Source organism: Gymnoscopelus braueri, assembly GCF_963280865.1.
Source record: "Gymnoscopelus braueri genome assembly, chromosome: 3".
Lineage (NCBI taxonomy): Eukaryota > Metazoa > Chordata > Actinopteri > Myctophiformes > Myctophidae > Gymnoscopelus > Gymnoscopelus braueri.
Window position 1 is genome coordinate 19746487 of NC_137612.1, and position 19851 is coordinate 19766337.

Consider the following 19851-nt stretch of genomic DNA (forward strand, 5'->3'; position numbering starts at 1 on the left):
AACTAAATCAAAATTTTCTATCAAAATCAACACTGGTCTCTGGTCACTTTTTCATGTCAGGGATCCCAAAATTGTATATTTGACCGCGGACCCCCATCTCAAAATATGTTGTTCCAGGGACCCCCCAGAAGCAAAGATTTTAGTAAAAAGAAATTGCTTTAAAAATATATATAATCAAAGATTTGCACAAATGTTCACGATTTTTCAAAAATAGCAGATCGATTGCTGAGGTATCAGCTCCCAGCACTTACCGCACGACTTGCCGCACTCAAGCCGTGCTACACATACGCTGATGAGTTGGCGGTGCCAAAAGGCGAGAGCTCTACCGACTGAGCTACCCGGACACAATTGCATTTTTTTAATGCAACTCACCATTTAGGCCACGCCCATTTCCGCCTAACTAGAGTTTTTTTTTTTACATTTAGCTTTTCTTTTTCTTTTTTTCAAAACACACTTTTTTGCTGTACTACTTCTATCCACAAATCTCCTAGGGCGTTGTGGGCATCACTTCCTGTCAATTTGATAAGGTATCAGGGATCAAATAAGTGATTCCCACAATGCCCTAGGACATTGGTTCTCAAAGTGGGGTCCGGGGACCCCCAGGGGTCCTTGAGGGAGTTCCAGGGGGTCCTCAGCCAAATAATGGATAGTTAGGAACCAAATGAACCCTTATGGGTCTGTAACTCTGAGAGTTTACAAATGGAACCAAATGGACCCGTTAGGTTAAATTAACATTAAATTTACAACATTGTCCCAGAGAGTGGTCCCAGAAATGTCATTAAATGGGGGTCCGTAGCCTATTGCATGTCAAACTGGGGGTCCTTGAAATTAAAATGGTTGAGAATCACTGCTAGAGCCGTAAATATCTTCTCTTATGGAGGTGCCTGGCATTACTTTTCCAATGGGGGTCCGCGGCCTAATACGTGTCAATTTGGGGGTCCTTGACACGAAAAAGTTTGAGAACCCCTGCCCTAGGAAACGTGTGGATAGGTTTTGTCCAAAACACACAAATCGCTACACATTATTTATGGAGTCATGTACAGTAATAAACGTGTTTAAGCACTCTTGCAACCCAGGCATTCCAGCCTGGCAGAGAAGATGTGCTCCGCAAAGCACCCCTTTTAGTTAAAGTTATTTAATTAGTTATACTGTAGTTATACTTAATTTCTATAGCATTCAGGTTATCACTAGAGGAGAATAAAGTTGTTAGATAGGCAAAAACTTTGTGACCTTTGACTGATTTTGACATCCTCCAAATGAGTAATAATTTGACCTTTTCAGCTTGTAACACCTTACTCTCTTATATGAAACATTTCCCGTGCAGCCTCCTCCAATGTTCATGAAATTCACAGATTAAGCCTGAAGTCATAGTATGTCTGTAAAATCTTAGTGTCATTAGTTGAGCTGCGAAGCGATTGTGAAACTATTGTAAAAGGGCGCGCTCCCACCGCACTTTTATTTTACCTCTGGGGCGGAATCTGCCAATGCTTTGTCAATGTAAATGCATGGATTCACGCAAGAGCGCATCTTTCCGCTTGTCGCGCAGACCATGCGTTTATCACGCTCTACACGACTTGTCCATTTGAAGCATATAACTGCTGGAGGCAGGAGCTTCGGGGAGGGTCCTGAAAGTGAGTTTTTTAGAATCAGCTGGCTTCAAAAAAACTGTGGCCGCGCACAACCTGCGTTTAACAGCAGCCGACCATGTTTTGCAATTCTGCTCAGCTATGCACACCTCTAGGTTGTCCTTATTTGATATTTAACCACATGAACCCTAGTGTCCCTGTTAATAAGCGGACATTCTGTGAAAATAGCAGATCCACAAGCTCACAACTTTGTGGCATCTGCTATTTTTCTGCAAATAGATTGGTGTAGAGGGGAAAAAGGAGGTGGCCAAGGATAGACCCATGAGGAAGTCCGGTCAATGAAGTATGTAGTGTTTCAGTTGTTAAGTTGTTTCCTCAGTGATTACCAAGACATCAGAGACACATACTTCCCACAGATTACAACCACACACGGAGATTTTGAAAACATGACCAATGACAAAAAACTCCCATATCTGCTGGGCGAAGTACAACAATGTGCAAACACAGCAGCAAGATTCGTGAGTTGCTGTGATAGGAGAAGGATATCAAACGGAACACAACCACCCTAAAGACTAATCATTGTGTATATTCTGGCACTATACCTGCACCCAGTGATCTTGGTACATAGAAATTGATCTATTGAAGATTCTGACTTTCAAATGTACATATTTTTTGTTTTGATTGTATTGTTGTATTGTGCTTTCTGCTTTGGCAATGTAAACGTATGTTTTCTCATGCCAATAAAGCCCATTGAATTGAAGACTTCATTATGCATAATATAGAAACCAGGAAGGGCACCTTTCATGTCTGGCTCCTTCAGAGACAAATACTTTACTGTGCATCAGGCAGAACCAATAGCTGAGCACGATGCTTGGAAGCTGGACTTTATTCGGTCGTGCAACCCAATCAATTTAAGGTTCTCAGCAAGTGAGAGGGATGACGCGACAATCAAATATGAAAGTAACTTTTTTTGTTTGTTCCACGTTGACAGTAAACACATCTGTGTGGACCACTGCTCTCCTTTTATCATTTGTCGTACTGTATAATAAGGCTCCTGAGAGTTTGCACTTGTGGAGGAACTGGAGTAGGGTTATGAAAGACCACTGTGGCCATTACATTGGAAAATAGAATAAGAAACAACTGAGAGGGAGACACATTGTGACTCCCTCTCAGATCTCCGATGCACAAAATATTCTGCGTTTGGTGTAGTCTCGCGTAGATTCAATGAAGGGGCTAAAAGTGAATGGAAACTGAAATGAATAGAAATAAAAACCGAATCGCAGAACCAATGCAAATACTTTATATAGGATGTCGTCAGGATTGGTTTTCAAAAGAAAGCAGTGGGTGTAGGTTTGTTAGCGCTGTTTTTTTTTTCATCGTTCAGACCTACTGTATGCGTTAAATTTAGATTTCAGCAGGCTGAGATCTCTGATCAATACGTGAAATTATGTTTTGTGGAACAGTTTAATAAGATTAAGCAATATGCATTTCATGTCTAGACATAACCAGCGATAGTTCACAACGTGGTGACTCTGTTTTGATTCCAGTGGTCACAGTGCAGAACATTAGAGTCTGCTTTTCTACTGTGAATTACTAGAGTGCTTTTAACACAATGCCTCTTTCACAGTTTCTTTTGACAGAAAAGCTGTTATGCCTCAAAAGTAGCAAAGTGGCATAACCAAGAGAGTAAATACTGTGAAGAGCAGCTTCACTCAACTGCATCTGAATACTGTGAGGGGGGAGGGGGAGGGGGGAAAAAATAGTAAAATTGCTTTTTCGCATCATGGCTGACACAATTTTTTCAAATAAAACATTACATGCTTTTGTTTTCTCTCCCTTCACACTGAACTTGGACCATTTAGAGTGAATAAAAAAGAAAAGGGAAATCCAGAACTTCTCCTGAAGAAATAATCAATTTGACCACTATATAGGTTATAAGGTTATAAGGCTATAAGGCTACTTTCGTAACCCTGTTCACTCATACAATGGTGTCGCACAGCCGAAAGCCGATCTACAAGCTCACAACACGTCACGTCGCGTGATGTGTTGAGAGCTTGTAGGTCAATGTGGTTAATAAAAGTGGTTAATAATCGTGTGGATCCTAATCAAATTTGCATTGCAAGTCCCAATGAGTGATTAAGGGCTTGTTTCATGCCTATTTATCTGTGAAGTGCCCTTTCTTACTGTGATGGTTATAACTCACTGACAAGCATATAAATGTATCCACCCCTTTTCTTCTCTTCTTTTTTTCCCCCTCTATAACCCTAGCCTGGCTCCAGCCTCCTGAATCGCTAGCCACGCCCATAAAAAAATGTGTTAATGGAGTGAAACGAAATGAAAAATTCAGGGCTGAGTGTCAGGCTACTATAAGCCAGCTTTAATTAAATAATGGCTGTGTGCTTCTTTCAATGGATTTTTCTAAAGATTTTCCCTCCAGCCACGTTTGTTTGAATAAGGGACTCTATTTGGAAGCATTGGATTATCTATCTGTCGAAATTATATGAGTGAATTATACTCTCCGTTGATCACCTCTTAAACCATTAAGACCTGGAACGCATCTGTGTTACTTTTTGATTTGAGCTAAAAAAGCATTATTTTACACTTTGGCCTATAAACACTTTGGGCTATAAAAATAGCAGATATACAAGCTCGTATACAAGCTCGTAGCGCGGCACCGAGTGCCGCGCTACGAGCTTGTAGATCTGCTATTTTTTGAAAAATCGTGAAAATGGGTGCAAATCTTTTAATATATATTGTTTAAAGCGAACATTTTTAACTCTATTCTTTGCTTCTGGGGGGTCCCTGGAACAAAATATTTTGAGATGGGGGTCGGCGGCCAAATACATATCATTTTGGGGGTCCTTGACATGAAAAAGTTTGAGCACCACTGATATAGAAACATACGTTTCTTCAGAATACTGTTGGGATTTAGAAGACATTTTGTAGAATCGGCTTCAGGTCTTAATGGGTTAAGACCAACGATAATCATGTGGACGGGTCTAGAATACACAATGTGTGAATGCAAGGTTGCACCCGTTTGTTTTAATTGCGTCGCCCATGATGATCAAGCGGCATTTGTATGCTGTTTGACTGGAGTCTGGCAAGATGGATGGGTCTGCATTTTGCTGTCTGTTGTCAGGTACTAAAGTCCTCTGCACCACAGCAGTTCACTGCTGTTTAGATTAGTGCTAAGCTGGGGTGGGTGGGCGGGTTGGGGGGGGGGGATATGAATCCAGGGCCATCTCCACCTTTTAATTTATATCCAGTTGAAAAGCAATCAAAGGGGATGTACAGGTTACTTTTATTTTAGTTCCACATTCTCCATCGGTCTAACTTTTTTTCCCCCTAACTTGTTAATTTGATAAAGAATTCTTCCGTTTTTTTTATTTTATTTTGTATTTTGTTCCCACTTCAATCAGAAACACTCACGTCAAAGTAGCAATACATTGACATATTAGTTTGAATTAGCAGATATACGTGATAATCACAAGTATTTGAGCCTATGCCAGACTCTAAACAAAGCAGATATACATGATAATCACAGGTATTTGAGCCTATGCCAGACTAATCAAAGCAGATATACATGATAATCACAAGTATTTGAGCCTATGCCAGACTCTAAACAAAGCAGATAGACATGATAATCACAAGTATTTGAGCCTATGCCAGACTCTAAACAAAGCAGATAGACGTGTTAATCACAAGTATTTGAGCCAAGCCAGACTCTAAACAAAGTAGATATACATGATAATCACAAGTATTTGAGCCTATGCCATACTCTAATCAAAGCAGATAGACATGATAATCACAAGTATTTGAGCCTATGCCAGACTCTAAACAAAGCAGATATACATGATAATCACAAGTATTTGAGCCTATGCCAGACTCTAATCAAAAGGTGGAGGCTGGGGTGGAGGAGGATGCATTGGTTTAGCAACCAAGAAAGACCTAGTGAATACGAAGCCGTATTTAAAGGAACCCCTTGCTAATGCGTGAGTTGTGATTGGATAATGAATGTGTGATGTAATGACCAGCAGCGCTGTGAATGGGGAATAGAAAGCTGATGTTCAACATCAGCTGACTGACTGAGCTGATTACATCCTTGGCGTGGCAAGACTTCCATGTCCTGCATGAACTAACGCTATATGCTTCACTTCATGTGTGTTTTAGGTGGAAACTTAACAGCACGGTGGTCAGTCCCAAATCCGGATCTCACTACAGCCTGTCTGGAGGCAACCTCAGGATCAGCCATCTGAACAAAGACCGGGACGCAGGGACCTATCAGTGCCTGGCCTCCAACTCTTTTGGGACCATCGTCAGCCGAGAGGCCAGTCTAACCTTTGCATGTAAGTTGCATCTCTATGTTCTCTCTCTCTCTGTATAAAAATGTATTAGCGGCTTCTACTGTTAAGGGGTTGTTAAGACAGGGAACGCATCTGTGTCGTTTAGATTTCTTTGGCTGTTCAAAAGTAGCAGATATACAGTACAAGCTCATAGCGCGGGTGCCGAGTGCCTACTATTTTCGAAAATCTTTGTTGAAAATGTTTGCAAATGTTTTTAACTCAAATATTTGCTTCTGGGGGATTGCACAAATCTCTTCTAAATCTTAACAGTTTTTTTTGAAAAAAACTTATGTTGCTATTAATGCTATAATATCAGTGGTTCTCAAACAATTTTTATATCAAGGACCCCCCAAAATGATGTGTATTTTTCCGTGGACCCCCCCTCCCCCCCATCTAAAAATATTTTGCTTCAGGGACTCCCAGCAGCAAAGATTTGAGTAAAAAAATTATATAAGCTATATATTCAAAGATTTGCACACATTTTCACGCTTTCTTTTTCAAAAATAGCAGATCTACAAGCACGAGCTTGTAGGTCTGCTATTTTTGAATAGCCAAAGAAATAAAAAAATGACACAGATGCGTTCCCAGATTGAATGGGCCAGTCTAACCTTTGCATGTAAAGTATGCAACTATGGTCTCTCTCTGTATGAAATGTAATGTCGGCTTCTACCGTTAAGGGCTTAAAATATATACGTCAGTGGCAGTCTAGGATAACATGACGTCGCTGTCGGGTGGAAACCTTGTACTGTACGTCCAAAACTGTACGTTACTCTTCAGGAAATGGTAAAAAAAAAAATCCTGTGTTTCAATGGATCCAATGTAGTTATTATTTAGTCACAAGCTCTGGTTAATACTTTTCATTTGTTAAATATCTGTAACACCCACAACATGTTGTACAAAATAGCGAAAATAGCAAATCTACAAGCTCACAACCCATCGCAACGTGTTGTGAGCTTGTCGATTGGCATTTTTTTGCTACTTTTGCACGTCATTCTTGCACAATGAAGTAGGGCATGAATTTACAAAAACCTGAAATAGTAGATACAGTACAAGGTTTCTGCCCGACAACAACTATGATCAACTCCAGTGAAAACTAGAAAAAGTGCTCCTCGGAGCACAGGTCTCCGCCAGGTCAGGTAGGTTATTGTGGCCTCCTGGTGGCGCTATAATAGGCCAATTTGAAAAGGGTGTCATTTCTTCCTCGGCCTAGTTGGAATATGTGTGCAAAATGTCACTGAAATTGCATGCTGCGTTCATGATTTGAGGCATTTTGTTCAAAACAAACCAATCCTGCAAACTTTGGAAGCCAATGAGGATGGAATATGGGAAATCGGACAGATCCGTGTTGATCACATGACTATAGAGATACTCTGTACCGATTTGTGTGATGTTTGGACAAAATCTGTAGGAGTAGTATATAAGTATTGTGTTTTACACAAATCGGCCTCCTGGTGGCGCTATAACAGGCCAATCTGAAAATATCCAGAGGCCAGAGGTTCTGAATTGGCATCCAGGGAGTGTGTGTGCACAGTTTCGCAGTGACCGGGCCAACAGTGCCCGAGATTAGCTGGTCACAGACAGAAGGACACACACACGGACGGACGGACACACGGACGGACGGACACACGGACAGGGTGCAAAACATACTCTCTCGCCATGCCTTTCGGCCTGGCGGAGACAATAAAACTACAGAAACACCACAAACTCAAAACAATGTTTGCTTGTGGTATAGGGTTTCAGTCAAAATGACTATTGACGGCTTATTGTACCAAAGAACAACACATTAACACCAAACAAAGTAAACTTTCCCAAGATGCAAATCACACCTTATCCATTTTTTCGGATTGATGCTTTTTAAAGATTTTCTCCGGTTTCCGTGGAGCGTGAAGATAGATTGTTTGAAGGCTCTTGATAGGTCTAACTGGCAGCCTCTGGACTCTATATTCCTAAAGCAAGCGGAAGTCAATAAGTGCCTATGTGCCAGTTATTGGACAAGCATAAATGATGACATTAACGGCGGGTGAGCGATAGCTTGCTTAGATAGAATTCTGCGGTCTCACGTTTGGGGACAAGGCCACCAAACCAACAGGCAGCCATTTGTTTTGCCCCTCGGACTACTAGAGGAAAAATAAGTCTGAACAATGTGATTTTGTCATTGGAACCCCGCTGTGATGCAGTGACAGTTGCATCAATTGTAAGGGCTCTGACCTTACCAGGCTTGAGCTGTTGCCAGATAATCAGGGAATACATGTGTGTGACCTGGTGTCATCCATCTTCTTTATTACACTTGGTATAGCTCAATTAATTCACCATGATTGAACAGTGAAGGGCCAAGAGAATAATTTAAAGGGCAACTGATATTATTAGCTAGTGTCCAGCAATTTACATCTACATTTAAGACTGTATCTTCTTGGAGTCCACATTGCTGTGTTGAGCAATATTATTAACCCATTGATACCTGGAACGCTTCTGTGTCACTTTAGATGCCTTTGGCTATTCAAAAATAGCAGATATACAAGCTCATAGCGCGGCACCGAGTGCCGCGCTACGAGCTTGTAGATCTGCTATTTTTGAAAAATCGTGAAAATTATTTTTTTATATTTTTTTCCGAAAAATTGATAGGATTTAGATTTTTTTAGACGCGGCCTCAGGTCTTAATGGGTTAAAACGTAATAAGGCTGGCGCTCGGGTGGCGCCGTGGTAAAGTGCTCCCTGCCCACCAACCGCAGACGATTGTGGGTTCGAATCCGCTGCGGTTCATCTGGCTTTATCGAGTGTCATCGGGATTGGTCCGTGTTTCGGGGGGAGGGAAGCCCGGGTGGGGAGGGTGATAACTGTCATTGCACGTATTCCTATACGGGCTGGGGAGGAGTGTAGGGCGGGAGGAGTAGGACAAAGGCTCCACGTCCTCCTGGTGGGGGCTCCTCACTGACTAAATTGTGGGGGAAAAAAGGGGTAAAAAGCTAAAAGATTCTAATATGGCTGATGTTTCCATGGCAACAGCACCACAGGCATGTTTGGAGATGCTGCAGTCCGTCCGTCCGTCCGTCCGTTTGAGCACAGCCTCAACAGCTGCAGCTGATTGCAACACAAGGATGCAACCAGTTACACTAATTCAAAGGCACCACTCTCTTCACACTGGGTGGGATTTTTTTTATTTTAGCTAAAAAGGATTATTTTACACTTTTGGCTATTATAATATATAATATATAAAAAAATTGAAAACTTGTGCAAGCCTTTTGAATATATATTTTTTTAAAGCGAACATTTGTAACTGAAATCTTTGCATCTGGGGGGTCCCTGGTACAACATATTTTGAGATGGGGGGGTCCGCGGCCAAATACATCATTTTGGGGGCCCTTGACATGAAAACGTTTGAGAACCACTGATATAGAAACATACGTTTTTTTCAGAAAACTGTGTCTTAATGGGTTAACTGTGATTTCGTTACACATTAGTCCTAAATTCAAAGAGCGTATTTGGTACATGTCTCCACAGAGATGAACTTTGAGCCCCTGTGATAGTCTGTGAACCGACTGTTCACAGTTAAACGCCTGGTAGGGTGTATGTAGGCTGTAGCAACAATCGGATATATGAGCAGTGCATGGTTCCTTTTTATGAGGCTAGCATGTAACCTTCTCCCTCTACAATACAGACCACATCCACTGGGAGCTTGATGGTTCCAATCAATGAGCCTACTTTTTAGTGGGTTTTAATACTGGCATTAAAAGCTTGCGGTGGTGTAATAGGACAAGAGTCATGTTAAAGCACACCTGGGTTTAGTAGCCAAGACAGGAGAGCATTTTAACCACTCTAGTACAGTATAGCCTATACTTTGTTGTACAACCAATAGCGAAAATAGTTGCTCTACAAGCTTACATGTCACATGTAAGAAACGTTGTGAGCTTGTAGATCTGTTATTTTTTATACTTTTAAATAATCTTTAAAAAAAAAATCTTTAAAAATCTTTAAAAATCTTTAAAAATCTTTAAAAATCTTTAAAAATCTTTAAAAATCTTTTAATCTTTTAAAATCTTTTAAACTATAATAACAAAAATAGGGACGCCAGGTTGAAATAGTAATAATCAGGGTAACTGAGGGTCAGTTAATGTACTGCATACTGTACCTGTTTTCACATATTCGCATATATTTCACATATTCGCACATAGAGCCTATGGGGTTCAGTGAGACATTACACAGAAGTTTGTTGCATTCCCGGTCCAACTGAAAGATTCCGTAGTATCTAGATAAGTTCAGAGTTGCAGTGCGTGTGTGAAAGCAGCTTATGTTGCACAGGATAAGACAGAGTTTTAAAAGTGTGGGTTTCACAGATTTAGATTGAATTATTTATGTATTCTGACCATGTTCGGTTACACTACTGTATATTAGACTGGGTATCCACCGAGAGCTATATCCTTTGGAGTGCTGTGTCTTTATCATTTTCAAAGGAAGGACTGTTGCTTTTTCCCAATAGTGTTGAGAGCTTGGCATGTTTTAAGAGCTTATGCAGCCAAGTGCTGTAAGCTAAACATATTGGAAGTTTTGGCAAAAGAGTGCTAGCTGTGCTTCAAATGGTTTTTCAGTGGTCACTGAGCTGCAAATGCTTTGCATATTCTGATAATAAATTGCACATACATTTCTGTTTTCATTAGTAATCCTATAGATGCTAATTATCTGCGTACATATACGTATGTGCGTGTGTGTGCGTGCGCGCGTGTGTGTGTGTGTGTGTGCGTGTGTGTGCGTGTGCGTGTGTGTCAACGGCATATCTCGAGAACCACTGTATCGCCTAGACCCGTGGGAGTGATGTGTCGAGTGGGAAGTCGGTCAGATATAATATACAAAATATTGATCAATCCGCAAATCCCCATATATGTAGTCATATATAGTACGTCATAGACTGGCCTGAACTGGACTTATTTTTACTTCTTTTATTTTTTCTAAATCTTAACAGTTTTCTGAAAAAAACATATGTTTCTACATCAGTGGTGCTCAAACCTTTTCATGTCAAGGACCCCCATTTGGCCGCCGACGCCCATCTCAAAATATGTCGTTCCAGGGACCCCCAAAAGAAAAGATTTGAGTTAAAAAATGTTCGCTTTAAAAGTATATATATATGAAAAGATTTGCACATTTTCAAGATTTTTCAAAAATAGCAGATCTACAAGCTCGTAGCCGCGCTATGAGCTTGTAGATCTGCTATTTTTGAATAGCAAAAGTGTAAAATAATGCTTTTTAGCTCAAATCAAAAAATGACACAGACGCATGCCAGTGTCTTAATGGGTTAAGGAGATAGGTATATAAAGCACATTGTATTTCACATTGAAATGTGCTATACTGTACAAATAAACCTGCCTTTATTTGCCTTGCCTTGTTTCATTGCACAAGAATATTACTATTATAGTGCGTTAGTGATTTGATTTCGGGTGAAAACCTCTCCTCCAAAACTGTTACTTTTCAGCATTCAAATTAAAAAAATACCAAAAGTAGCAGATCTACAAGTTCACAACACGTCGCTGTAGTGTGATCAAGTACAACATTCATTTGCGAACAAACACAAAAACGTAAAAAAAAAAGGAGATAAGAGGTTTCTGCCTGACAACAACGATATACTATTATAAGAGTTAGCTCTGGCCTCACCTTGTGATTGACTGAGAGTCATTCCAATAAGTGCCAATAATTACTGACTGTACATTTTGTTTAATTTGCTGTCTAATCATCAAGTGCTAACAATGAAACTACGGTGCCAATATCCCACGGTATAGCACTCCCTCTCCTGTATTATTGCTTAATTATAATTCAAGTAGCCAGTTCACTTTATCACCGGCAAGGAGCCTGATCCCTTCTTACAGGAGTAATTGCAGTATATAGGCAACCAGCGCGCCACCAGTGAATATAATAATGTACATGCGTGTGAATATAACAATGGTCTTCTTGCCCTTATTAAAACAATGATATTCCTTAGTGAATATTTGTTTTTGTCTCAATATTCCGCTGGGTCCTCAAGGTTGTTCTGTGAGTTTGGCACGACTCCAAATAATTCTGCATTCCCCTGCATCTCCTCCCAAACTTTTGATGGATGCCGTTGCCCCCTTGAGAGGGGGCTGAGGCTGTCTTACTTCCCTAGACTAGATAACGGATGGGCTAGTGGTCTCTCTCACTCAATACAGGGCTGCCCTTGATTAGTATGTCTATTGATTCCATATCAGTGATTATGTAAAAGATGTACACCCATAATTCATACTGATGAGCAAGCTCAATAAGCCAACATCAAAAACCACTGTGTGGCTTTTCTTACATGGGTGGCACTTATAGGAGGCTGTGCTTGGAACATAATGGAGGCATTATATACTGTAGTTTAGTTTCCCAACACAATGGTGGGGCGGTGGTGAGCCCGCTGTATTAAAGAAGTGGTGGTCAAGAGAGTTCAATTTGAATAAGTTATTGTGTGCGTGTGTGTGCGCGTGTGTGTGTGCACGTGTGTGTGTGTGTGTGCACGTGTGCGTGCGACTTGCGTGCGTGGCTTAACCCTTAAACTGTAAATTGTACAATAAAAATTAACCAGGTTTTGTGCCATTTTGCATTTTCTCCCAGACACACTTTATTCAATTCCGCTTTTCATTCCGCTTTTTTATATTCCATTCCAGTTGGCTATGATCGCCTTCTAAAATTTGCGAGAGATTATGTATTTATTTTACAAATAAACGCATCAACACCAAATTTGACACCTTGAGAGGCTTCAAAAAAACGCAGAAAGAAAAGCGTTCACCCATAGACATAGATAGAGGGTGCCACAAATGATATCGCTGTTTGTTGCAGAAACATGCTTTTTTTCTGCCCATAGGCGGCACCACAATTGTGAAAAGTTACACGTAGAAATGCTATTTTCCCCCGTAGCCTGGGGTCCTGGCTGCAACCCACAGCTTATATAGCCCCTGGCAAGGCAACCCGGCCTGCCGGAGATATGCGCTCTGCAGAGCCACCTTTCTAGGTCACATGTATTTTTTTCCGTCTAAACACAATTATTATTTTCTAAATACAAAGAAATTCTAATTATGTCTTCATACTCGAATGCCTTCATTGTTACAGTAAGTGTCCTTAGCATTGGACACGCTTAGATTTTGCATATTTTTCATGGGGGTACAAATTTCCCGATGTCACCAGAGTGGGCATTAACCCTTTAAGACCGGGAACGCATCTGTGTGTTATTTTGAGATTTCTTTGGCTATATAAAAATAGCAGATATACAAGCTCATAGCGGGGCACCGAGTGCCACGCTATGAGCTTGTATATCGGCTATTTTTTGGATAAATCGTGAACATGTTTGCAAATCTTTAGTTTGAATATATATTTACTTTTTTAAAGCGACAGTTTGTAACTCAAATCTTTGCTTCTGGGGATTTTACAAATGTCTTCTAAATCCTAACAGTTATTTTTTTCCTAATGTATATTATCAAGGGTTTTCAAACTTTTTTCATGTCAAGGACCCCCAAAATAATATGTATTTGTCCACGGACTCCCTCCCATCTAAAAGTATTTAGTTCCAGGGACCCCCAGAAGCAAAGATTTGAGTTAAAAACGTTTATAAAAGATTTGCACACATTTTCATGATTTTTCTAAAAAAATAGCAGATCTATGAGCTTGTAGATCTGCTATTTTTTGAATAGCCAAAGCAATCTTAAAATGACACACAGATGCGTTCCCTTCCCGGCCTTAAAGGGTTAAGGCCTTGAGGGGAAACATGAATATCTCATTTAAATGCAAATAAATCCTCTAGACTCCTCTCAGCTGTTGTGATAATGTGGAGTGAGTATATTGACTTAGTTAATGAGGTGTAAATAGCTAATGGCTGTATTCTAGCTTATACTTTTTTTTTCCATCTACGGTACACTATCAAGGTGTCATACAAGAGCAACCTCAATTGCATAACACAACATTGCTGCTGTCCATATCAGTCTATCTATTTTCAGAGTCACCTCATTGGATGCTGTGGTACAGATCCTAGTCAGAAGATGAGAATAAAGGGGAATGCTGACTTATAGAAGCTTGGCGGGTAAACTAAAAAGCTTCACTGGCTGCCATCAGACAGCTATGTGCTGTAGTCATGTACAGGGATGCCAGATCTGCTTATTATAATTTCCCCGCAAGATTTTATTTGAAAATAGTCGATCTACAAGCTCACAACGCGTCGCATCGCGGCGCGTTGTGAGCTTGTAGATCTGCTATTTTCAAATAGCTGATTATATGTTATATGATTATATGTTAAAGTGCTCATGTGGCCCATAGTCGCTTATTTTGGGCTGGTTTTCCTTGACCTGGTTGCTTGTTTCTCTCACAGAATCTGGCAACACTGGTCATGTATAGCCTGCTGTGAAGGCCACGGTGCAAACGGTATGCCTGACACTAGGGCATAGGATTTACTGACCAGGTGTAACCTACTTTATGTGTACATATATACACTGACTGCACATGCACTTTAGAAAAAGAAAAAAAAATACTCTCTGTTCGACAAGTTGAGTGAAGAGCCCTGCTGTATTAGAATAAATAACTTGAACTTCAAGTGATGTTCATTAGTACAGTAGGTTAACTCATTCCCTGCCTAGAACGACTAAAACGACTTTTGTCCTTTAACCCATTAAGACCTGAGGCCGCTTCTAAACATTTTCAAAATCCTAAAAAAAAATCGGAAAAAAATATTTAAAAAATATTTTTCACGATTTTTCAAAAATAGCAGATCTACAAGCTCGTAGCGCGGCACTCGGTGCCGCGCTATGAGCTTGTAGATCTGCTATTTTTGAATAGCCTAAAGAAATCTAAAAGTGACACAGATGCGTTCCAGGTATTAATGGGTTAACCCCCTCTGCCAAGAACGACTAAAATGTGTGCACCCCATCTGCCGCTGTGCTGCTCCCATTTGCACCATGTTTTGATTCATTGATTGGATACTTTACTAACAGTTTGCAAAAAGCTACAGTACATTTACCTCATGTCTTTGTCTTTGTGATATGTTGTTTTTGTTGTTATGTTGTTTTGTTGTTTTTGTTGTAACGAACAGACCTTGTGAAGACAATTTTCCCCTTGGGGACAATAAACATTATTATTATTATTATTATTATTATTATATAATAATGCTAAAAGGATAACACAAATAGCCCCGAGGGCTTGTTTTCACTGTGGTCCGAATTCATCAAGACATATAAAGACACAATACTATACAAGAAATCATCCATACTAAGACCAATAAAAGTATATTTACAGAAAAACAGTGGGGGGGGGTAATGTCTTTTGGCAAGCTTTTTGCAAATTGCTGACAGCTTTTTAATGGCGGCTTTGAAGGAATGTAGGGAGTCGCACTTTTTGATGGCGGGTGGTAGGGCATTCCACATTGTGGTGGCATAATAGTAGAATGAATTCATCCCCATGTTTGTGCCCAATCTGTGTCTATAGCCTCATGTACTGTACATATACCTGCTGCTACGTGGACCTACCGATGCGTTGCCAATCGTTTGCACCTTATGTCTAACGCACCTGCTGCTTATATATGCTATGTGTACAGTATAGAGATATCTTAGATTTGTATGTTCTCCTCGCTCTCTCTCTTTGCAATTCCCCCCCCCCCCCCCCCCACACACTTTTTTTTTCTTATTTCTGTGAAATGGCCTGATTAACTGATTGATTAAGCTTGTACCCACTGATTTACACCTGTAGACCTGTGATCTGCTGATGTGATCTGATAAGTAACTGTCCACCATGGAGTAGTGTTGATTTTGAATATAATTTCATTTAGTTTTAGTCATATAGTCATATAGTCATCGTAGCTTAGTTTTTATTTAGTTTTTATTATGTTTTCGTCAGTGAAAAAGGGTAGTCGACGACAATTTTTCGTCATAGTTTTAGTCGACGAAATCAACACTACAGCATGGAGTCAAGGGGTGCATAATGGTCCATCCGGCTTACTGTGTGTGCATACGAACACAGAAGCCGGTGGGGAGGGTGATCTTTTGTCACTGCACGTATACTCCTACCAGCTGGGGGCGCCACCTGTAAGCGGGAATTTTGAAACAAGAGGAATAGGACGGAGGCGCAACTGCAGTGGGATAACGACTAAATTGGGAGAAAAGGGGTAAAATAAAATCAAAAGAAAGACGCAGGCAAGATAGAGTTAACTAGGACGGTAGAGCTCTTCTCACAGTGGCATCTTGCCACGATACAAGTCCCTTCAGTTGTCTTGAAGAAGAAGGTTAGATTATGCCTTGTAGCTTGCGTTGCTCTTCAGTGTGTGTTCACCAAATTGTAGTATAATCCAAACCATGTCACGACTGCTGTCCCATGGACTCGCTATGCAGCTATGCAGAAATGACAAGTATAATCAGACCCTAACTGTAGTGCATCATTTGAAATGGCAACCTCTCCACCCATAGTCAGTGTTTGTGCAAATTTTAAGTGCAGCGCATATTATTTTGTGATCGCACGCACGCACGCACGCACGCACGCACGCACGCACGCACGCACGCACGCACGCACGCACGCACGCACGCACGCACGCACGCACGCACGCACGCACGCACGCACGCACGCACGCACGCACGCACGCACGCACGCACACACACACACACAAGCATGCACAAACACTCTCACACAACAGGACACACGGCTACTGGAAGACAAAGAGTATCCTTAAGGGGCTGCAGGTTGCAATGAATCACATGGTTATGGTCGGACAGGCTCGTTGAAGTATGATAAGTCGTGCTGGCATTTGGAACGCTCATATGTCTGCCATGTGATCATCAGGCCAATCTGGATCATTGTTTGTAATGTCAAGCCAGGTTTGCAATAATTGATGCTAATGGTTTTAGATGGAGCGTCACATTTACTTGTTCTGAGGTCATTAATCATAGTTAGCCCGCTTCCCCTTTGAACATCGCACTGAGGCTATTGTGTACGCTTTACCCTCGTGAAATTGTTCCACCATCCTCGTTGAAAATTGTGAAAAAACATAATCTGTCCAGTAGGAACCAGCTAACTCCATTTTGACGCTTTTGCATTTTTTTCCATAAATTAGGGCCATTGAACACCCTTTACGTCTGTGTATTGGTAAAAAAAATTGGTCAAAAATATTGAACCAATGAAAATCATTAAAAAGCGCTTCTGACAAAACCGGCTAACTCCATTGGATCCTCAAATTTTCTGCTAAACCAGCAAACTCCACCCGAGTTAGCTGGTTTTGCTGACTCCAGGCTCCACCCCCTTTTGACCTCCAACCTCAGTGTGAGCTTGGAGTTCCATTCAGCTGTTCTTATCAATGATGAACAAAACCTCCTAACTCCTGCCTCCTTTTTTTTTTCATTTCCTGAAAAATGAACATTTTGGAGTGAGCTGGTTCCTGCTGGACAGCAGAGACACATGAAATATGTATGGGATCTTTCTTTGACACGTTTGCTGTTGGTTTGGTGCCTTTGAACTCAATGATAACATCTGTGTGTTCTATAAAAATCATTTCCACTGCTTTTCCGCTCTTTGCAACAATGCTTTGCAACAAGGGTGTGGGGGTGGGTGGGGCAGTTGATTTTTTACATCCACTACTTCATGCTTTCAGCCCCGTACGTCTATAAATTGGATAGGGACGATCAATGGCTTCACTGAAGTAGGCATTGCCACTTATCACAAAGGCTTTTATCTCAACCCTAAAATAATGCCAGAATGATTTTTTTGGGGGAATGACATCAGTAGGGCTACCTCAGATGTCTATTGCCTTTGACCGCTTTGTTCTATTGGCTCATATTTTTTTGGGGGAGGACAAGGTGCTTTTATCTAACCTTCTATACTGCTTTCAGATGAAAGGGTAGTGCTGCCCAGGGACACTCGAAAGCTTTTTGTGGGCATTGGTGTGGTCACCAGATTGTATCTGTGAGACTCAAATATCCATCCAAAAACCTTTTGTTTTGCATTTGAGTTGCTGTGTTTGATTAAGCAAACCTGACTGCTTCAGACTGCTGCTCATTTGCATGCAATGAACATCTCAGCCCAGGTGAACTTTACAATTTACAATTTAGGCATTTGGCACGCTCATTAATTTAGGGCAAAATCGGTGGCAATGCTGTCACCCGCTACACTTCAGTTTCAAAAACCTTTTGTGGATGTGTTTCCAGAGCTTAATTAAACATAATCCACCTAGTTTGATGATGTTTGGACCAACTGTCACTGATTTTTGCCAAATGATGCCTCTATATGCTCAAGTTTTGAACTGGTGGTGCCAGGCCTATTCAAAATAACTTTACCCACCTGGTTCAACAATGGTATTATTAAACATATCCTGTCAGTTTGTAATGATTGGACAAAAACATTTGAATTCGTTGTCTGATTTGTGTTGTGCCACGCCCATTTTTGTACTGCCCCCCTAGTGGTCTAATATGTTTCAGGTACATAGGTAGATGGTGTTTGGCCCAATAGACCATATTCACACGGCGGCCATGTTGCTATTAAGTTAATGAAATGCCACCCCGGTTTCCACGGCAACGGGGTGGTATTTTCAATGTTAAATTCCAAAATGGCCGCCGTATGAATATGGTCTATGGTTGTTGATTTTGGTATATTTATGTGGTGAGCCAGTTGTTTGTGTGCGAGTAATGCACACAACTTCCAATCATCTGTGAATATTTCATGGCTCTACTCTTTCCCAGTTCATGACAATTTGCTGAACTGCGGCAGAAGAAAGATTTTGCTCTAAACAATAGGGGCTTGAACCCCTAACAATAGGGGTTTCATCCCTTTGGACTTGAACCTCTAATTACACGCTGACATCAGCCAAGAATTCAGCTGCGGACGGGTAATCCGGGCAACATAAGCAACTAGTTGGATTATTTGATTTATTCCTCATGCCATTGCAGAGCCAGTGAGTAATTTAAGTTCAATGTCTAAAGGGCTTTGGTCTCAACCACTTATATAATGGTCACCCCCCCTGTTATTTTGGTGACTTTCAAAGCTCGGGAACTGTAATTCACAGGGATGGATGGGTGATTTGCAGTCTGAATATGACAGTCGACAGCAAATTTGTCATCCCATCCATGGGTTGCATTCATGTGCTCAATTATTCTAGTGTGCATGGGGCGTGTTGTTTTTCTAGTAAGGCGTAAGGGGGCAAACAATTACATAAATCACAAGTGGCTTTAACCCATTAAGACCACAGTTTTCTGAAAAAACATATGTTTCTTTATCAGTGGTGCTGAATCTTTTTCATGTCAAGGACCCCCAAAATTATATGTATTTGGCCGCGGACCCCCATCTCAAAATGTTTTGTTCCAGGGACCCCCAGAAGCAAAGATTTGAGTTAAAAATGTTTAAAAAATATATATATTCAAAGATTTGCACACATTTTCTAATTTTTCAAAAATAGCAGATCTACAAGCTATGAGCTTGTATATCTGCTATTTTTGAATAGCCAAAGTGTAAAATAATGCTTTTTTTTAGCTCAAATCTAAAAGTTACACAGATGCGTTCCAGGTCTTAATGGGTTAAATGTTATGAGCTGTTCCTGTACTTGCTTATGACTATGGAGACATGCAATTTATGACTTGTACAATACAGGGCACAAGAAGAGACATTCCCCGCGAGGGGATTTTACACTGTGAAATCAGGAGTGCTGATTTAAGTCTGAAAGTGTAAAAGTGGACCAGCACCCTGGATTTTTCTATGTACTGTACAGTACCCGGTGTAGCTGAAGCATACAACAGCCCCAATACCGCTGCTGTTTTAGAATGTCTTGAAATAGTATAATATATAATCATATACACACATGTAACTAATGTTATTCCAGATTTCCTGTTAGTTTTTGAGTACGTTTTAAAATTGTACTAATATTTTACTGGGTGGGCACCCAGTTACATATGGGCCGGGGCCTTTTATTATCTTACTGTATGAGCTGG

At 40.8% G+C, this 19851-nt stretch overlaps 1 protein-coding gene across 1 annotated transcript in view; it reads left to right on the top strand.

Annotated features, from left to right (window-relative positions):
• The window catches only part of cntn4 (contactin 4), a gene marked incomplete at its 3' end in the record, with an annotated part of 172521 nt that overhangs the window by 44585 nt on the left and 108085 nt on the right, over window positions 1-19851 (top strand). Inside the window, exon 3 of the mRNA XM_080424933.1 lies at window positions 5757-5932. Within this exon, the coding sequence (XP_080281059.1) occupies window positions 5757-5932 (176 nt within the window). The remainder of the gene's footprint in view (window positions 1-5756; window positions 5933-19851) is intronic.